At 44.3% G+C, this 20,580-nt stretch overlaps 2 protein-coding genes across 7 annotated transcripts in view; both read left to right on the top strand.

Moving 5' to 3' along the window:
- The window catches only part of TBC1D9B (TBC1 domain family member 9B), a 36,964-nt gene extending 28,534 nt beyond the window's left edge, over nt 1-8,430 (top strand). For 4 of the 6 annotated variants that reach the window (XM_005295825.5, XM_024103703.3, XM_065556007.1 and 1 more), the window contains 5 exons: nt 87-158; nt 575-625; nt 3,138-3,191; nt 5,034-5,140; nt 5,744-8,430. In XM_005295825.5, coding sequence (XP_005295882.2) covers nt 87-158; nt 575-625; nt 3,138-3,191; nt 5,034-5,140; nt 5,744-6,442 — 983 coding nt within the window. In that variant the 3' untranslated portion in view covers nt 6,443-8,430. The remainder of the gene's footprint in view (nt 1-86; nt 159-574; nt 626-3,137; nt 3,192-5,033; nt 5,141-5,743) is intronic. The other 2 variants (XM_008166455.4, XM_065556006.1) reach the window with 1 other exon arrangement.
- A 3,182-nt stretch (nt 8,431-11,612) lies between these two features.
- On the top strand, nt 11,613-20,222 carry MRNIP (MRN complex interacting protein). Its single transcript, XM_005295832.4, has 7 exons — nt 11,613-11,962; nt 15,108-15,167; nt 15,265-15,362; nt 16,138-16,210; nt 16,609-16,748; nt 16,990-17,092; nt 18,915-20,222. The coding sequence occupies exons 1-7, from the start codon at nt 11,903-11,905 to the stop codon at nt 19,563-19,565; spliced, it is 1,185 nt and encodes a 394-aa protein (XP_005295889.2). The 5' UTR covers nt 11,613-11,902; the 3' UTR covers nt 19,566-20,222.
- The last annotated feature ends 358 nt before the right edge of the window (nt 20,223-20,580 follow it).

Here is a 20,580-nt window from a genome sequence, read left to right as displayed (position 1 = left end):
CATGATGGCAGATGGGAGGGGGAGGTGCCTCAGTAACCTGATCATCTTCTCTTGTTCTCTCTCTCTGCCTTTCTCTGCATGTTCAGCTCTGATCTCAGAAGAGGCTGAGTCTGCTCTGGAAGCCACAAGTTATTTCACAGAGGATATCTCGACAGAAGGTAACATAATACCTGCTCTAACCTAAGAGATGCAGGCAGCAAGTGTTGCACAAGTCTGTGCCGTTTGAATGGTGACCCTCCAAAGCAGGGTTGATCAGTAGAAGTGTTTTAAGGTTGCTTCTCATTGTTGCATGGGGGAGATGAGTCAGTTGATGTGCTGTTTAATCTCTGCTTTTCTAGAAGCGAAGTCAGCATGCTGTGAAACACTCTCACAGAGGCTGCTGAGTAGGGACGTTAATGATGCTGTCTGCTTTTACCAGCCCGTCTTTCCAGTTTCCAAGTTCAGGGAGTCTCACTGTGTCTCTCTTTTTTTGTTTTTTTTTCCCCCTCCTTTATGTGTGTCTCTGTGTCCGGCCCACTCTCTCTGTTTTCCCTGGGATTTACCCTGCCCTCAAACCCTCTCTCTGCTGCTCCAGTATCTCCTTTTGTCTCCGAGCTGGATTTCTTCTTGCACTGTGAGTCTCAAGGTTAGTCTCTAGGGTGTGTGCACACACTGAGCTCTTCGTTATTATGCTAAAATAATCTGCCAGCACTGAAGCTCCATTTAAAATACCATGAAATTATTTAATTGCTGCTTTCCACTGGCACTCCCTCTATGCATCCCTAGCACTTTGTTTGTTGGCCTCATGTGCGTTTTAGATGCCTTTCAGTACCTGTGTTTATTCTGTCTACTGGGTTACATCTCTGTTATAACCAAAGGTGACTAATTTTAAATAGAGGCTTTGGCCTTGAGAAAAAGTTTGGCCTATAGTTCCTCCAGTGGAATTTGGTAATGGCTATTCCGAGACATTGAAAAATTTACTTGACACCTACCAGGCTGAGAACTAAATCTACTAGCCAATGTAAAGATAGCAGTGCCATCACCAGGGCTTCTCCAGAGCCTGGCAGCTTAAAGGAAAGATTTGCTTACTATTTAATGTGTACTATAGCATTGTCAATCAACTGTCTATTTAATACGCTTCTTAAAATTAACTTACTACTATGGCTGATCAAATAGCAGAATAAAAGGATTAAGTCTATTGTTTCATAAATTTCACTAATATATATTGAATAATATATTAGCCAAATAAGTTGTCACTCTAAAGAGCTGGTTGAATAACATTGTCAAATAAATTACTCAAATAACATTGGTGACATTTGAATAATATATTTATTTAATAATGTTCCATCATCTTTATGTATTTAATTTCTCTTGCTTTTGTTGTATCTTCTTTCTTTCCAGGGCTCATTCCATTTTTTCTTTCCTATAATAGATCATGGGGCTTAGTTAACGTCTATGTCTATTTCATCTCATCCTTATCTCTCTCTCTCTTCTTTCTCCATATTGTGCTCTTTTCTTACCTATCCCCTTGTACCATATTTCTCTTTGCCCACTTATCCCATCAATCTCTCCTCCCTCTTTCCTTTCCTGCCCCTGCTCACTCCTGTTCATTCACAGGCTGTGTATATGCTAACACTTTTCTTCAAACTTCTACCATTGCTAATGTCAAGCTGTCCTGTGGTGGCTCAAGCATGTGAATAACAACCTCAGGGCAGACTGTTAAGAAGCAGGGCACAAATCCCAAATTGGTTGTGAATTCTGCACTTAGATTTCACTAACCTATTATCAAGTGTGAACTCCTCAAGCACTATACAGCCTTAACCTGGAGTCACAGACAGTCCCCTTGGGTAATCTGATCTATCTTGCCACCCAGGTAAGCTCACCTTTGTGAAAGATGGTCCCTTACACCAAGTACTACAGCAATATTCAGGTTATTCCCAGTCCCAAAGGACCAGTCAGTTACCCCAGGTCAATTGCACCTAAGATCTCACACCAAAGACAGCACTTGTAGCCAATCCTATAATAAATCATCTAAGGATTTATTAACTAGGAAAAGGAAACGAGAGTTATTTACAAGGTTAAAGCAGGTAAACGTTCACACAAATGAGTTCCACTGTTTCAAAAGGTAATTGAAGCTTCTATAATATGCAAGTTCTATATGTCCCTTAGGGCTAACCCAGGCCAAGCACTGGGGATCTTTTGCTTATGCTTACTATTACTTGCTCCCTCAGAGTCTAAGCAGCATAAAAGATACAGTTTCTCCTTGTTACCACCTTTTATTGCTTCCCCCCTTCTGTTTCAAGTTGCAAGTTCAGCTGTTGGGAGGAACTCAGTTGCATGTCTCCTCTTCAGCTGGGGATGAGGAGAGCAATCAACAGTTTTTTGTCCTCTGATGTTCCACAGTGGTTTGTCTAGTGTTTATGGGCCTTCTTTTGTTGGACAGGAGATAACACCTCCTTGTGGCAAGCTAGTATTTCACACTTGGTAATGCTTCTCTCCGACTGGTGATTTACAGTTGCATATGTATTATCTTATGACATGGGATACAGATATTATAAGTGAGATCAATGCATGCAGCAGTTTACAAGCATTCCATAAAGTCTAAGCACATTTTTAGAACTAAGGCCTATTTTAACAATACTAACACATGGGTGAGCCAGACTGGTTCCAGTTATGTATTTGTCAGTGTTCTGTTGAAACCTAGGGACCTCGACATGAACTGGCACCTAGTCTGCCAGCGTCACATCTACCACCTGTTGAGCTGCACCAGTGGAAAAAATTAAGAAAACGGCTATTTTAGACAATGCCATAAGGCTTGGAAATTTAGGAGACACCTCACACAACCCAAGGACTTGACTTTCCAAATATGAGTAACAAGTAACCTTTGGAACCACCGGGCTTATGAACTTTTTAAAATGTAAACTCACATTCTGGAAAAGCTTCCTACTTATTGTGTGCAAGTTGATTTTTCAAGTTGTGGCTCTTTCAGTCCTGCTGTCTGCTGTAGGGGAATGGCGTAGGAAAACTAGCCCTAATTTTATTAAAAATACTCAGTCTGAGTACCATACTGGACATGTAAGTTGTCTTGTATTCATTGCACACTGTGCAGTAAATAGGATATTCGCTGAGTCACTTTTCTAATATCAATGTTTGTTTAGAAGCAGCTACTCAGGAAGACAGAGGAGGGAGAAATGAGGATTCCAAAGAAAAAGGTAACTAACTATTCCCTAGTATGGACAAGTAGTAGCCTCCCTGGCATTTCCCAGTTTTGTCATTCATGTCATGTCAAGTTTTTTAACTCCTACCCCTTTACCCTAGCAGAGGAAACCTCTCAAGGCTTCGCTCATGGAAAGAGGCACAATGTAATGTGGTCAAGGGAATTTTTATGCCTTGCTGATTCTGGTATTGTAACAGCCTCCCTGAAAGGGTCTTGATGTGCTAGGGAGGCCTTGACTCACCCGCCATGGACTTCAGAACTGCAAAATTTACCGAAGAGCAGAGTTTATTTCATAACTGCCAAGCTGATTGCAGCAGTGTTCGTTTCGCTCCTCTGCATCACATCAGAAAAACTGTCTAAAAGCAGAGTGGGGGGAGGGATAGCTCAGTGGTTTGAGCAGTGGCCTGCTAAACCCAGGGTTGTGAGTTCAATCCTTGAGGGGGCCACTTGGGGATCTGGGGCAAAATCAGTACTTGGTCCTGCTAGTGAAGGCAGGGGGCTGGACTCAGTGACCTTTCAAGGTCCCTTCCAGTTCTAGGAGATGGGATATCTCCATTAATTATAAAAAAAAGAGTGCCCTTCCCTGTAGGTCTCATCTCCCGAGTCCTGTCAGTGAAACGCTCTAAAACAGTATTCTTGCCAGCATGGAATCATGGAAATGTAGGGCTGGAAGGGACGTCAAGAGGCCACCTAGATCAGCCCCTTTGCACTGAGGCAGGACCAAGTAAACCCAGACAATGCCTGACACGTGTGTATCCAACCTGTTCTTAAAAACTTCCAGTGATTCTACAACCTCCAGTGCTTAACTACCCTTATAATTGGAATATTTTTCCTAACCTGTAACCTAAATCTCCCTTGCTGCAGATTAAGCTGATTACTTTTTGTCCATCCTTCAATGAACATGGAGAATAATTGGTCAATGTTTTTTAGGCCTTAACATATTTGAAAACGGTTATCAGGGCCCCACTCAGTCTTCTTTTTTTAAACACCCAGTTTTTTTAACCTTTCCTCATAAATCAGGTTTTCTAAACTTTTTATCGTTTGTCCTCTCTCCAGTTTGTCTACATCTTTCTCAAAGTGCGGCACCCAGAATTGGACACGGTATTCCAGCTGAGGCTACCGGGGCCAAGTAGAGCGGGACAGTTATCTCCTGTCTGACATATGACACTTCTGTTGCCCGCAAGAATGGTGTCCACCTTTTCCACAGCTGCATCACATTATTTACTCTCATTCAATTTGCAATCCCCCAGATGCTTTTCAGCAGGACTATCATCTACTCAGTTATTCCCCATTTTGTATTTGGACACTTTATTTTTCCTTGCTAAGTGTAGTACTTTGCACTTGGCTGTTTTAAATTTCATCTTGTTGATTTTTGGACCAATTCTCCAATTTGTCAAGGTTGTTTTGAATTGTAATCCTATCCTGTAAAGTGTTTGCAAGCTTGGTGTCCTAAGCAAATTTGATAAGCATACGCTCCACTCCATTATCCAAGACATTCATGAAAATATTGAATAGGACTGGACCCACCTGTGGGACTGAACTAGATATGTCTTGCCAGTTTGACAGGAAATCATTGATAACTACTATTTGAGTACAGTATTACAACCAGTTGTGCCCCCACCTTATAGTAATTTCATCTAGACTGCATTTCCTTAGTTTGCTTATGAGAATGTCATGTGGAATAGTGTCAAAAGCCTTACTAAAATCAAGGTATATCATGTCTGCTGCTTCTCCTCCATCCACTAGCCCAGTAACCTTGTCAGAGAAGGAAACTAGGTTGGTTTGGCATCTCAATCCATTAAACCCCTGACTCTAATGATCTGGCCTTGCCTTGCAGAGGAGAAGGGTACCAGCCCCCAGGATTACAGATACTACCTGCGAATGTGGGCCAAGGAAAAGTATTCCAAGAAAGAAACCATCAAGGATCTCCCCAAAATGAACCAGGTAGGAAGTGAACTGAGAATGTGTTTCCAGTTGAGCAATTTACAGCAGAGGTGGAGTAAGGCAGGATACAACAGGCTCAGAGTTCTGCCAATACACTTTAATCCTTACTTGCAGCATTGCTTGCTGTTTCAATATTTAGAGTTCTAATAATGTCAAACTCTAGTGGTTCTATTATATGGACGTGCATCCGATGGGGGACTAGTTTGAGATTTTACTTATAAACTAAACTGATTTTGTTTCAAACTTAAGACATATTTCCAGTGGTGAAAATCAGGTGCATTTAGCCCTCCTTCTCCTATTAGAACTCTAAACAAAAGCTCCCCTCTAGTGCAGTGTGCTTCAAACATCCCCTCAGTGCCATTCTCCTGATTACACACTGTCTAGGGTTTCCACTACCTTTAGAAGATGGAGCACTATGCAAAATATTGGACTACATATTAGTAAATGAAAACATAAGCTGCTACTTGAGGGCATGATCTAATACAGGATGATCTCTAATAGGAGTCATTGCTTCTTAGTAGGTGGCTCATAGTTTCATCCACCATTGTAGATTTAGTGGAGGTTTCATAGTCTAACCTGTGGTTTCGTTTTCTGTTTTTAAAGGAGCAGTTTATAGAGTTATGCAAGACCCTTTACAACATGTTCAGTGAGGACCCAGTGGAACAAGAGCTGTACCATGCCATTGCCACTGTAGCCAGCCTCCTCCTACGAATTGGGGAGGTTGGAAAAAAATTCTCCAACCGACCCATGAAGAAGACTGATGACTGCAAAGCAAATAATACCCAGGATGCTGTGAGTGAAGAGGAGTCACCAATGTCTGAACACAGTCAAAATTCAGCAGTGGAGCAGCAACCCCAAGCTGACCCTGGAGACGGCGCTTCCGGCGATATCCAGGCTGGAAAAACCCAGCAGGAAAAACAAACCCCAGGAGATGGGGATGGTGGAGAAGGACCAGGATCTCCTATACAGCTCCTGTCAGACGATGAAACCAAAGACGATATGTCCATGTCTTCCTACTCCATGGTCAGCACGGGTTCCCTGCAGTGTGAAGATATTGCAGATGACACAGTCCTAGTTGGTTGTGAAGCTAGCAGTTCAGCTGCAAGGTATGGCAGCACCATTGACACTGACTGGTCTATCTCCTTTGAGCAGGTCTTGGCTTCCATGCTTACAGAGGCAGCCCTGGTCAACTACTTTGAGAAGAAGGTTGACATTGGCCTGAAGATAAAGGAGCAGAAGAAAGTAGAGAGGCAGTTCAGCTCATCCAGTGACTATGATCTCTCCTCCTCAGTGTCAGGCTGAACTCAAGGAAAGCAGTAATGTCTCAGGTGATAAAGGGTGAGGCTATAGACATTGGGCAGATGGCAGGAGTTTTTTACCGAGACCAATAACTACACAACAGCTACAGTAGATTCTGCTGAATAAGTGGCTTGTCACAGTGGCTGTTTAACATACACCTCTCTGGAGACCCTGCTTGGTGGAATTACATTACATTCTCAAGAGCATGAAAGCTATTAGAACCTAATAGCCCCTAAGGCTTGCAATTACCACTGTAAATTATGCATGTCTGCCTCTGGCTATCTTTTTTAAATGAAGTTTTATTTCAAACACAGCCACTCCATGCCCTACCCTCATTTGCTGTAGGTTCCTGGGTAGTTTTGTACAGAAGATGCAGCCCAGCTTGAAACTCTGTACGTCGTTGGCTGCCACTCTGTGATCTAAGCAGTATGTCCAAGTGCTCTAGGTCCTTGGCCTATAAAATAGTCTTATTAGGTTCTTAGATACTGTGCTGTACCTTGGCAGATGTATTGCAATTGTATCCCATTGATCCCAGCATCCTGAGATTTGAATGCAGTAGTTTCTCAGATCTGGAGGCTTCTATTGGATGTGATTTGCCATCCCAGTAGCATGTGGTTTTTCAACATTTTACAAGAAGGTTTCATGTAAACACTGTTTTCTAAGCCTCTGTTTTTAACTCTTTGACGCAAGGAATTGGTGGTTTTGAATTGTGTCTGAAGCCACAAGCTCCTTGGCATTGATGCATAAGAAGCAGTAGGGCTGTAATAGATATTGGGTCTGCCAAGGGGTTAGATCATGGAGGCAAGTCCTGAACTGGAAATCAACTTATTGGAGCCTAGTTGTTACAAGCTGTCGGTACACAGATCTGTTTTTCTTACTCGTGTTGTTTCTCACATTAGGTCATCACAGCCATTAGCTTTTAAAAGAAAAATATCTATGTAATTATATTGTCAGGAAATTATTTACTTCATTTTAATATACTAATGATGGATCCAATTTTTAATAAGATCCATAGTAAATTTGTCGTAAATCAGTCAACTATCAATGTATGACCCAGGTTTACAGAACCCATGTCAACCACTAAATGATCACAGAGCAAACGTATCACTTAGCGGATCAGTTTCTCACTGTGGACAGGACCACAGCAGATCTGATCTATATGAGGCAGAAAACTTACATGAGCACCTGGTGCCACTTGTGACTGTTCCTTGTAGCCTCTCTGAAGTACAGTGCTTTCCAGGAGCCTGTGCATCTCCAGGCCTCCTGTACAACAGGAGTCCAAAGAGCTGTTTACCCCTCAGTCCTGAGAAGTAAAGCAGAAGCGGGAGGAAAGTTGTGGTGTTCTCCTCTCAGCCATCACTCTAATAGCTGAAATCTGAACAGACTAGCTCACCCGTAAGTTTAAAAGCTTACATAGCTGGAGGGAGTGCCACAGATTACCCTCTGCAAATTAACTGTGGACCAGCGGAAAGTAGATGCTCCATTTGGGAATGGTAACCTCCCTGTGGGAGGGCCTCGCCTCCCAGGAAACATCATTTCTTTTCATACAGACATATTCATCTCATTACAAAAGCATCTGTGTTCCAGTGGCATGTGCCTCATTGGCAGAGAGTGAGAATGTTGGCATGTGGCTGGTGCAGACCCAGTACTGAGGGTGAGCCACATTGGTGCTTCAGGCTGGTGTTCAGAACAGATGGGGATGACAAAGACTGGAGCCAGCTGATGGATGTTCCCAAGAAAGGTACCATTTTATGCGATGTTCAGTGTTACTTCCTTTTGTGGTGTTCTCTCTGTATTCACAGCCAATGCATATTTCTTAATTCTCTGCCTCCTCTGTCATGTACCTCTGGAGAGCAGCTCTAGTAAAATTGCTTTTATTAATTCTTCAGTAATTTATTGTAATTTTTTTAAGTACAGATAATACATGTGATTTTACATTGTCTGTGTCTGATCTGTCACGTGCTCAATAAATGAACCAGAATACACACACAGCCCTGGACTGGCTTTCACTTTATCAGCTGAACACTGCTTACCTTCAAGGTGTCTGAGCGTATGATTTTTTCCTCACTCCATAGCTAGGTTGTATGTCTGTGATTGTTGCCTAAGGCAGTAGACCCAATGGCTGGCCTGTGTCACCTGATTCGGGCTCCAGGGTCTCGCTTTTCTCTCCCTATCCCTTCCACACAAATCCCATCTCCCTCACAATATCAATGCCAGGAGACTGCAGTTGCACACAGATTAATCGCTGTGGGGATGCAAAAACATGTCCCTTCTCTCTGGATTGCAGTGGTCACCTTCATGATTATTTTAATCAAGGTAGGTCTGCGGCTTCTATGGAAAAGCCTTTGCCAACTACTACAGCAGTCCTGGGGCACTGAACAACTTAAACATTTGTTTTGTTTTTTATTGACTTTGGACTATTGGGGGGAGGGATAACTCAGTGGTTTGAGCATTGGCCTGCTAAACCCATGGTTGTGAGTTCAGTCCTTGAGGGGGCCACTTAGGGATCTGGGGCAAAATCAGTACTTGGTCCTGCTAGTGAAGGCAGGGGGCTGGACTCAGTGACCTTTCGGGGTCCCTTCCAGTTCTATGAGATAGGTATATCTCCATATATTATTATTATTATTATACATGTTTCCACATGGAAGCAAGCTTTTTGAGTTAAGCTTACACCAAGAATTTTGGCTAATAATCCAGAGGATACAATTTATGGGTGATTATATTACAACTCCAAGGAACCACCATCAGGTATAAGAGATGCACTGTACTGTGCCAGACACTGTATGGACAAGTTACAAAAGATGGTTCCTGCCCCAGAAAGCTCACAAGTCTAGGTTTTGGACAGACTTCAGTAGGGGACAAAACAAACTAATAGGATGGGGGTGGGTTGGGAGGACATCAACAGCAGAAACACAAGTTGCAGCTTGCACTTGCCTAAGTCAGCCAGTAGTGATTTGTATGTTTTAGGGCACAGGTAGGTTTTAAGGAGGGATTTAAGAGGATAAAGGTCTCACATTTTGATGGGAAGATTTTCAATACACAGCTAGTGGCGTAATAGAAAGTATGGAGGTGCCTTAAAGATACATGGGCAATTGATGTCGGCATCAATGCAAGAGCAAAGGTGGGGTAATTGACAGCTCAGTACTTTAGATCGGATAGGCTGGGGCTAAATGGTAAAGGCAAGAATATCTAATACAGTAGAGATTGCAAGCCAGGAAAGACTGAAAGGAGTGATGTGGTCAAAGAGAAGAGCCAGCAGCATTTTGAATGGACTTGGGAAAAATATAACTGGTATCAAGCACAGAGAGGAGTAGATGACAGTAGTCAAGGGATAAGGAAAGGGCCTGACTCAAGACAGACAGAAAAGGCAGAGAGGAGAGGTCAAGGCAGATTATGTTGATTTTCTATTTGAAAAGGTCAGAGAGATCCTGTGCAGAAAGGTTTTTGGACGCTTTCCTGCTTTTTGGTACTTAGGCAAATTTATGGCTGATATTTAGAAATAAAATTTTTTACTCCCCCCCCCCCCTTACATTAAAAAAAAAAAAAAATCTTCCAAAGTCACATGGAATAAGCTGCCAGCAACTCTGCGTGGGCTTATATGCCCTCCAGCCCACTCTTGCTGGGTTTTCTCCTAAAACCGGAAATTCTAGTAATAACTCTTTGTAAGTACTATATAGAAAGATTCCTTGTTGCCTATATCTATACTTAAGGATTTGACTGACCAAGGAAGCTATAGTTATTTGGCATGTACTCCTGTGTGATCTGAAATAGGGGAATAGAAGAGCTTCAAATCCTGAATATTTTTTTCTCATTAAAATCTTTAAAATGTCAGCTGCTTCTATGGAACAAACACACTTTCTGGGTACATAGATTCTGGGCATTTAAACTGCTAGTGTGCTCATGAGTAACAGAGGTCATTAAGTAGCAAGGAGGGGAAATAGCATTGAAACACCCACAAATGGTTGTCTTCAAAAAACATTGGGAGTGAGGAAGAGCGTATGGGGGGAAATTGATTAAAAAAACAGGTCTGGGGATTCTTAAAAAACGTACACCAACCAGCCTGGAGGAGAGACAAGCTGGGATATGAAGGAAATTAATGTTGGTGTGCAGCACCTAGCACAGTGGGGGGCTGATCTATTATGGGTTCCAAGATGCTGCAGCAGTACAAAATAAAAAATAGCAAATAAACGTACTTTACCACTGATGACTGCATTTGAACAGTCAAGGAGCTGTGCTAATAGTAAAGAAAAGTAGTTTTAGTACCAGTGGGGAAGAAAGAAAATTGTACTGCTTAATCCCATAAAGAAACCAAACATCTAGAGGTTATTGGACCCATCAACACTAAACTGCATGGAATACTGCCTAATTACAAACTAAATGGATGAAGAGGGAATCCATTTAACCAAGCACTTGATACCCAATGTCTCACATTATATACCCAAAAGCAAATGAAAGATCTGGTTGCTTGTGAACACTGATAGAAAATTGCTGGATGAACCTTGAAGGTGTAATGACAAATATCAGTCTGAGTTGGGGGAGGCTTCTTGTGAGGTACCAAAGGTATCTGATTGATTATAGAATGGTAGAATTTAGGACTAACCTAGAATAGGGCCCGTTGATGCTCGGCCCTGTACAAAGTTAGATAAACAATCCCTCCCCCAAAGAGTGTCCAGTGTAAACAGACAGAAAGGGATGCAACACGCAAGCAGAGTGTTGGCAAACGTTAGGGTGGAGTTCAGTTTGGAGGATGTGCTGAGCAGAGAGACATGGCAAGGGAGTGGGTAAGAGCCAAGGCAGGGGGAAGGAAGGAGAAAGCATGCAGAGCAGCGGGAGTGGGGCGGAGGTGAACAGCCACGGGGGACGGGAGCACCCAGCTGCTCTTATTGACAGGTCAGTGCTCTGAAGGCGGTAGAAGCACCCAGAGGCCGGTTTTACAAATTGCAGAGACCTGAGCAGGGAAAACTACCGGGGCTTTCAGGCTGGTGTTGAGCTGCAGTTCCTCAGGCAGCCACTGGGCGGCAGGCACATAAAGCGGCGAGACCGGCGAGTACACCCAAAACACCCGTGGGGGGCCGAGCTCAGCCCTCCCCGCGGAACTCCCTTCCCTCCGCGCCGCCCCCCGCGCGGGGCTCTGCCGGGGGAGGAGGGGCCGCCGCCGCCATCTTGCCATTCCCCGGGCGGGGCTCTGCCGGGGGAGGAGGGGCCGCCGCCGCCATCTTGCCATTCCCCGGGCGGGGCTCTGCGCAAGAGAAGCCTCAGCCCCTCCGGCAGGGGGCGGGGTTGGAGGACTGGCGAGGAGTAGGTACCCCAGAGCGCCCAGTTGGCAGGGGGACTGTCTCTCCACCGGAAGTAGAGGCCAGTGTGTGTGTGACCGGAAGCCGGGAACGAACGGCGGGTGCCGGGGGAGGTTCCCCGCGCGCTGGAGGGGTCGGCGGAGCTCAGCTCAGGGCGGCCGCTCACGGGATGGGGCAACGGTTCCAGGTGCTGAGGTGCTGCTCCTGCGGCACCTTCCAGGTCCACCAGGTGGGGCAGCTTGAGGAGTTCAGGGGGAGGGGCCTTGGGGGGGTCCTGCGGAGGGTTCTCGCCCGGGGGGGGCAGGTGTTGGGCGGGTTCTGGCCTGGGGGGGGCGAGGTCTGGGGGGGCTGGCCCGGCCCGGGGGGGGCTGAGGTCGGGGGGGGGGGGTCCTTACTCCTGGGGGAATTCTGCACCAAACATTTAAAATTCCGCATGTTTTATTTGTCAAATTTATACAATATAATCACACGAGTTTCAGTTACTTTGGTCATTTGTTTCAAAATACCTGTCAGCAAGTGTGTCTGTAACAATACAGACAACCAAAGAGATGGTTTTTGACAAATAGATGCCGTACTAGGTATATTAATACTAGGGCTGTCAAACGATTAAAAAAATTAATCGTGATTAATCACATGATTAAAAAAAATTAATCGCGGTTATTCACGTTAAAAAATGATAGAATACCATTGATTTAAACTTTTTGGATGTTTTCAAATATTGATTTCAATTACAAAACAGAAAACAAAGTGTACAGTGCTCACTTCATATTTATTTTGTATTACACATATTTGTGCTATAAACAAAAGAAATAGTATTTTTCGTAATACAATTTCTTTATCATGAAAGTTGAACTTACAAACACAATTATGTACAAAAATAACTATTCATAAATAAAACAATGTAAAACTTTAGAGTCTACAAGTCCACTCAGTCCTACTTCTTGTTCAATCAGTCACTCAGACAAACAAGTTTGTTTACATTGTCAGGAGATAATGCTGACTGCTTCTTGTTTACAATGTCACCTGAAAGTAAGAGCAGGTGTTCTCATGGCACTGTTGTAGCCGACGTCACAAGATATTTATGTGCCAGATGCGTTAAAGATTCATATGTTCCTTTATGCTTTAACCACCATTCTAGAGAACATGCATCCATGCTAATGAGGGGTTTCTATAACGATCTAAAGCAGTGCAGACTGACGCATGTTCACTTTCATTATCTGAGTCAGATGCCACCAGCAGAAGGTTGATTTTCTTTTTTGGTGGTTCAGGTTCTGTAGTTCCCGCTCTTTTAAGACTTCTGAAAGCATACTCCACACCTCATCCCTCTCAGATTTTTGGAAGGCACTTCACAGTCTTAAACCTTGCATCAAGTGCTTTAGATATCTTTAGAAATCTCACATTGGTACCTTCTTTGCATTTTGTCACATCTGCAGCGAAAGTGTTCTTAAAATGAACAATGTGTGCTGAGTCATCATCCAAGACTACTATAACTTGAAATATATGGCAGAATGCGGGTAAAATAGAACTGGAGAAATACAATTCTCCCCCAAGGAGTTCAGTCACAGATTTAATTAACGCATTATTTTTTTAACGAGCGTCATCAGCATGGAAGCATGTCCTCTGGAATGGTGGCCGAAGCCTGAAGGGGTATACGAATGTTTAGCATATCTAGCACGTAAATACCTTGCAGTGCTGGCTACACAATGCCATGTGAAGGCCTGTTCTCACTTTCAGGTGACCATTGTAAATAAGAAACCGGCAGCATTATCTTCCGTAAATGTAAATAAATGTGTTTGTCTTAGTGATTGATCGAACAAGAAGTAGAACTGAGTGGACTTGTAGGCTATAAAGTTTTACATTGTTTTGTTTTTGAGTGCAGTTACCTAACCAAAAAAAATCTACATTTGTAAGTTGCACTTTGACGATAGAGATTGCATGACGATATTGTCTGAGATTAATTGAAAAATACTATTTCATTTATCTTTTTTATAGTGCAAATCTTTGTAATAAAATAATAATATAAAGTGATCACTGTACACTTTGTATTCTGTGTTGTAATTGAAATAATATATTTTAAAATGTAGAAAAACATCTAAAAAAATTAATAAATTTCAATTGATATTCTATTTAACAGTGTGATTAAAACTGCGATTAATCTCAATTTAATTTTTGAGTTAAGTGCGATAATTAGGGTTGTAGATTAAATACAGAATTTGAGTAATAATTCTTTTAAACTACAATACAGTAGCTTATTTACTGCACCCCTCAGAAGCAGTTCAAAGGCTTGGGGAAGTCAGGGTAACGGAGGAGCTGAGGGAGAGGGAAGTAATTGCTGGGAAGAATCCTAGGAGTAAACCTGGAGAGTTGTTGGGTGTGGGTGGGAGAAGTATAGAACAGTTGGGGTTTTTGGGTGCGGGATTGTTAGGGAGTTGGGAGCCTCCCCTATGCAAACTCTGGCTGACCCCTAGCCTCTCTTTCAGTCAGGCACATCTGCCCCCATCCCCATGTGGCCCTGCACCCTTACTCAGCCGCCCCTTGTGTCCCTGAGCACCGCTCAGCCACCCCCGTCCCCTTGTCTCCCTGCACCCCGTCCCCTTGTGTCCCTGCATCCCCGCCGAGTCGCCCCCGTTCCCTTGTGCCCTGCACCTATTCAGCCCCCCACTCCAGTCTGTCCTCCCACACTAGCCCATCAGAACCCTAGTATGTGACCCTCCCAGCAGCCCTGTGTGCCTCGCTCTGTCTGCCCACCCCATATCCCATGCCTCCTGACCTGGCCCCGCATGCAAGGGACTGTGAGGAACGTAGCCTTGTCTCCCTATTGCCTGCTGGCTGCAGTGGCCCGTAAGCCAGCTGCCCTCTGTTCTGGTGCCAGAGCAGCCTCTGGTGGGCGAAAGGCTTAACTGCAGCGCCTCTCCAACATAATGTATTTTCTGCAGTGGAAAAAAAATCTGCAGGGAATGTGAATTCTGCATGTGCGCAGTGGCGTAGAATTCCTCCAGAAGTTGGTGCTTGGGGGAGGTCTTGGCAGGGGGGTCCTGCATGGGACTCTGGCCTGGGGGGTGGTGAGGTCTTGGGTTCCAAGAGGGTTAGGGTGGGGAGGGGGTGAGGTCTTGGGGGTGTTCTGCAGCGGCTCTGGCCAAGGGGGTTCTATAGGGGTGCTCTGGCCTCAGAGGGCTGAGGTCTGTTGAGGGCACTGCAGGGGCTCAGAGATCTGTCCAGGTGAAGGGAGACAAACCGCAGCAGCCAGTGTTAGCCTGGAGCAGTACAGGTGGGTGATGTCTCCCTATGTGCTGGGCAGTTGGGGCCTGAAGGCAAATGGCACATCCCTGCTATTAGACTCAGTGCTGACTGCTCTCCTCCAATCATTCTCTTAGGTTAAAAAGAGCAAAAAATGGAGCTGCAAAGTGTGTGGTGAGAAGCAGATGCTGCTAAAGGTGAGTGTGGGGAGACTGTTTCTTTGTGTCATGCTAGAGCCAGAGCGAGGCCTCTCCAGCATCTCAGCCCTCATCTCTGTCTTAATTTCCTTTTCAGGCCTATGGCCAAGGCTCTGGGTCTGACTGTAGACGCCATGTCCAAAAATTAAACTTGCTGCAGGCTGGGACGGAGGTGGCAGCTGAGGGAACATCTTGGTACAGTACTGAGTATTTCTTATCTGTTCCTTTATTTTAATATGCAAGTCTCAATTAATGTGCTCAACATATCAGACCTCTAAATGGAAACTACCTAAGCTGATCTCTGGAGGGAGTGAATTTCTTACAGTTGCAAAGATGTGGAACACAGTCGTGTCAAGCAGATCTTAGGGACAAATTATCCATGGAACATATTGTCCTAACCTTGTTTTTTCACTAGAAGTCCTGTCAAATAAGTTCAGTTGATAAATTGCACAAATTGCGTTTACATAGTTCACATGCAAAAATGCAGTGGATGATCTTTGAAACTGGCCCTTCTTGTTTACTTCCTGACTGACTGTGGGAGTGGTGACCTATTGCATACTCTGTTAAGCAGTGTTGGATTAGTACTGTCAGGTTGGGAGGCTAAATGAAAATCCCCACCTCCTTGTTTGCAGTGTTGGAATTCAAGTAGTTTCCATTAAGTATCAGTGAGCACTCCCCCCTGCTCGTGCTGAGAAGTTTGTTATTGTCAGCAGCATGGGTGTAATGGCCACTGTGCTGGAAAATCTGACTGGTTTTCTGTTTCCGCCAACCACCCAGTCCACTTGCAAATATCTGGGAAATGGGCGTTACTATTTCCACTGGTAAATCCTATAATTCACATCTGCTGTTCTGTGGACTTGTTTTCCTACATATTTTTGTTCCTGCTCTCTGTCCCTGGTGCTAATGGTTAGGTGCATATAGATATAAGACAAATACCCTAGGAACCCTAGACTAAATCTTTTATTTTTAGGTATATAGAGGAACCAGTGAATAATGACAAAGAGAACACAGGAGTTCCACAGGAAGAAAACGTGGGCTGGCAGGTAAGACACTATGAGACAAATGGTATCTACAAAGCTAAATCAAACACCAACCAATTGTAAAGTAGCAAAGAGGGTGCCATGTAGTGCAGCGGCCAGTGTTCCCTCTAAATTGTTCTGAAGACTGTGTGCTATAAAAAAATGGAGAAACTAGCCCGTGAGTGAGGAGGCTCCAGGACAGTGTGTGAATGGAAAAGGATGTGTGGAAGCTCTGCTCCATGATGATGTTTTGGAACATAACCACTAATACAGCTCAGTTTGGGATCTCTTCCCATGAAATGCTGAGCACACTCAATTCTTATTGAAGCCAATGAAAGTTAGGACTTTTAGTATCTCTGTGGTGACTCCACCTGTGGGGGCTCCTTGGAGGAGTCATTCTGAGTCATTCTACAACATTGTAGGAAGAAGATGTGGAATTCAGTCCCTTGGTCAGCCGGTGGAATAAGTATCTGGACAAGGACAGTGAAGATCAGGAGGAGGAGGTGTATACAGACAGAGAGCAGGTGTACTCCCATAAAAAGAACATTGTGGAAGAACAAAGGTGCAAAAATAACTTCTTCCGTAAGGCTTATTTTAGCTTGATGGTGGGGATTTGTTGGGCAGTATTTTGGGCATGTTCACTGAGGCTGCAGTGACCAATCCAAACTGACCCTGAGGAGTGTTGGGTACTTGGGGATGAAAACCTCACCTCTTGGCAGATCTGCACTTTTTTAATCTATGAAATTTCCCATCTGAGCTAATCTAACATCTCTATGAATTCCCATCTCCTGCTCCCCCACCAGGAAACGCAAGAGCAGCTTCTACCACAACGATGCTCTGGAGTGCTTTGAGGAAAAGGGAATGTATGGGCTCACTGGCCAAGCCAAGAAAGTCAAAACCTTTGAGGTATTTTGTTGTAGCAAATGTTTCCTACCTCTAAATTATTTTCTTTGGCCTTGTGTGTGTGCTTCATTCAAAGGTTGTTATAAAAGTCATTTCCCCTCCTTTCCCCCACCCTTCCATGTAACCATCTGTTTCGGGGAGGCAAGAGGACTAAATCTGCATAACAATAGTTTATCTTTGAAGGTTATAGTTAGGCAAATATAGTGCTGTTTCTGTGTAAACTAACCCCCTCTGCCTGAGTCTCCCATCAGTACAGCATGCAGTGATTGCATGCTCCTCCCCAGTAAGTTGGCTGTAGCTTAGGGCTGCTGTCAAAATCTCCTGTTAGCCCAGCTACTCGACTGACTTTTCCTTATTGACCTTATATAGTATGGTAATAGGGGGGTCATGTAAGTATCCTAGCACCTCACAACCTTATGTATTTATCCCTTGTTCAGAATGGGGATGTGCTAACCATCCCCACTTTACAGATGGGGAACTGAGACACTGACTAAGTGACTTGCCCAAGGTTACACAGGAAGTCTGTGATGGAGCATGGAATTGAACCTGGATCTCCAGTTCCCAGGCTAGCACTGGACTTGGCTGGCCTTCCTCGCTGCTCCTGGTATCATGCTTTCCTTGCTTTTGCCACAGTTGGGCAGTGACTGCTTGTTGTATCAAGCAGTAACAGTGTAGTGGGTGGCTCTGGCCCTGTTGTGCAGGAGTCAGTCAGAGGGTGGTTGTCACGAGTATCGAGTTTGCCGAATATGCAGTCAGTGAAGAGATTTCACAAATAATTCTTTACTCTGCCCCTTTCTTAGTTCAGTTTCATTTGTCCTATGGTTGAGAGGAGTGAAATACAACTTCAGTAAATAAAGGGCCAACCTCCAGCCCATAATTCTTCCAAGCAGGCCTCCTTTTTCAAACCAGGGATTGGATGAAACTGCACCCTGGGCAGCTGACTAAAGAAGAGTTGCTGAGCTACACCCAAACACCAAATGTCCTGGTTTCCTGAGCTTTCCCAGTCTGAGCGCTGGTTGTAAACCATTTTATACCAGTATAACTATATTTAAGTTAGCGATGTGAATTTTTTTAACCAAAATAATGAAATCAGTATAACTGCTAGTGTGGACCCCAGTATAACAGGTGCTTAGTGGTGTAGCTTATTCCCTCATTGAGGGGAGGAGAAAGAGGCTGGATGGTTTAAAGCCTTGGACGTGGGAGACCCAGGTTCAGTGTCCTGCTCTGCTAGACTTCCTGTGGTACCTTGGGGTAAATCACTTAGGGTTAGTGTTCTCCATCTGTAAAATGGGAATAATAGCACTGCCCTGACCCTGGGGGTATTGTGAGGGTAAATACATTAAAGATTGTGAGGCACTCAGATACTACAGTGATGGGGCAAGATTGGTACCTAGAAAGATAGTGTATAGACAGCCCAATAGAGGTCAGGAGAGCAAACCAGCAGGGTTCCCCTTTCATCTGCATATTTAGGATTATATGCTGGTGACTAATTAAGTGATGTGTAAGTGAAATGAAATATTTGGAAATACTTAACCTCTAGTGAAATACAATTTCAAAACAGCTCCTATTCTTTGGACAGTAGAGCTGACCTGGGCAGAGTGGGTTCTGCTTCATGACTGTTCTTTTTCACCATATGTCAGAATAGCTGGCTCTGTACCAATCTCACCTCTCTCTGGAAAGTGAAGTGATGAGGAATAACAGTGAGCCTGGTTGGAAGAACAGGATTACTTCGTGCATGTCTGTCTTGTCAGTTCTGTGTTCACCAGGCTCACTGCAGTTAGGCTATAGCGCCAGCAAGCACCACCATTTTGTTTTCTTGTTACAGAGCAGGAAAGATTCACCAACTGTAGCTGACCAGGCCTGCGGAGATTATATATGTAACAGCGTTGTGGTACCTGAGAATACACCAGCTCCAGAGTCAACTAATGTCACCGTGTCCAAGTGGGGAAAATTTTTCCCATCTCCTAGCAGCCATAATACTGGTTACATAACCCTTGCAGCACAGATGAGCAGTTGGAAATTAGAGACACAGAGGGCTTCTGCAGGAAACTTTCTAATGTCTGATGGATATCCACAGCAGGAGGAAGATTCTGAATCTCCAGGCACAGGTGCCCAAACTGAACAGAGCTTCACTAACAATAAGTGTACAGCACAGAAATATGCCTCAAAGCTTCATAGCACCACACTGGCTGCCAGGGGGCAGACTGCCTTTGACATCAGTCATGCAGCTATTGGGGATGTGCTTTCTGGAAAACGTAAGGACTGCCTGAGTAGGGCAGCATCTGGTGTTGCAGAGAACAATGAAGGCAGGCAATGCTTGGCAGGCACTGTGATGCCAGCGAACTGTTTATCTAAGGATGCTGTGACCTTTACTTCTACAGATCCTTTTGCTAGCTCTACTGGGGTGCCTCAGTGTCTTACTGCTCCAAGTAGCAGCTTCTTTTGCACAGATGATGAGTTTGATGATGATCTTTGAAAAGTTCCAGGCTCTGCACTTTGACTTTCTTGCCCGTTCTCCTCCCCGGTGCATGATGACCCTTAATGCCTGTTGGTGTCCCTAGTTTAAGGACAGAGTCTCACTTCCTCACCTTCTTCCAAAGTTAGAATTAACATGGAATGAATTTCCTAAAGGAAATATCCATAATCTTTCTCTGATGTTCCTGTATGGAGAAGAAAAACTGACCTGAGACTTTCCTTTCAGGTATCTGACTGTTCAGAGCAATTATTGTGGGGTTTTACTGTTCACAAGTAACAGATTTTGTTTGCAATACAATAGGTTCCTCTGGTAGTGCCTTGTACTCTCCTAGGGGGTGTATCTGAGGAGGAAGTTGAAAGGTGGGCTCTTGCCTGGCCAGAAGCATGAGCTGTGCTTTTCCCTATAGGTCCAGAGGCAAAGCCCTGCTGCTGCATAACTGTCACTGGCTGTAGTAACCCTTAGGAGAGCCAATACTTCACTAAGAGCACTGCTAGGCCCTGCTCGTGGAGGACTGGGTGCTTCTCCCCCTCTTGTATTGGAGATCTAGTGTTTTGAAAGGTTAATTCCAGAGACAAATGAACTAAGTGCTTCTGTGTCATTACCCCAATTGCTCTTCTTCCATTACAAATTAATAAAGAACACTAGTGTGCAGAAAAAGGCCTGAGCTTCTACCACACTTCTCTACAACTCAAATAGGAGCCCTCACTCCTGCATTGACTGTTTTAATAGTAGGGCAGACCCGATTCAAGCTAGTCATTCCTCCTAGGGGGAGGGAGGAATTTACTAAGTGAGCTGGGAAGTGTAGCTATTCTCTCCAAGGGCTTGGAATTTGCTTCTGGACTAGCAGATGCTATTGGGTTGCTGGCAAAATAAGGCAAGAACCCTCCTCTGATACTTGTGTAAACAGATACTAAGGCAGAGGGTTGGTAGAGCCCTGAGAGCTGAAGCTGGGTAGTCCAGGGATCTCATTGTATGAGAGCACCTCCTTACTGTAAGCTTCTGTCAATCCAGGGCT

The sequence above is a fragment of the Chrysemys picta genome, chromosome 8 (assembly GCF_011386835.1).
Source record: "Chrysemys picta bellii isolate R12L10 chromosome 8, ASM1138683v2, whole genome shotgun sequence".
Lineage (NCBI taxonomy): Eukaryota > Metazoa > Chordata > Testudines > Emydidae > Chrysemys > Chrysemys picta.
Note: the sequence above shows the minus strand (reverse complement) of the source record. Positions and strands in the feature narration are given on the sequence as shown.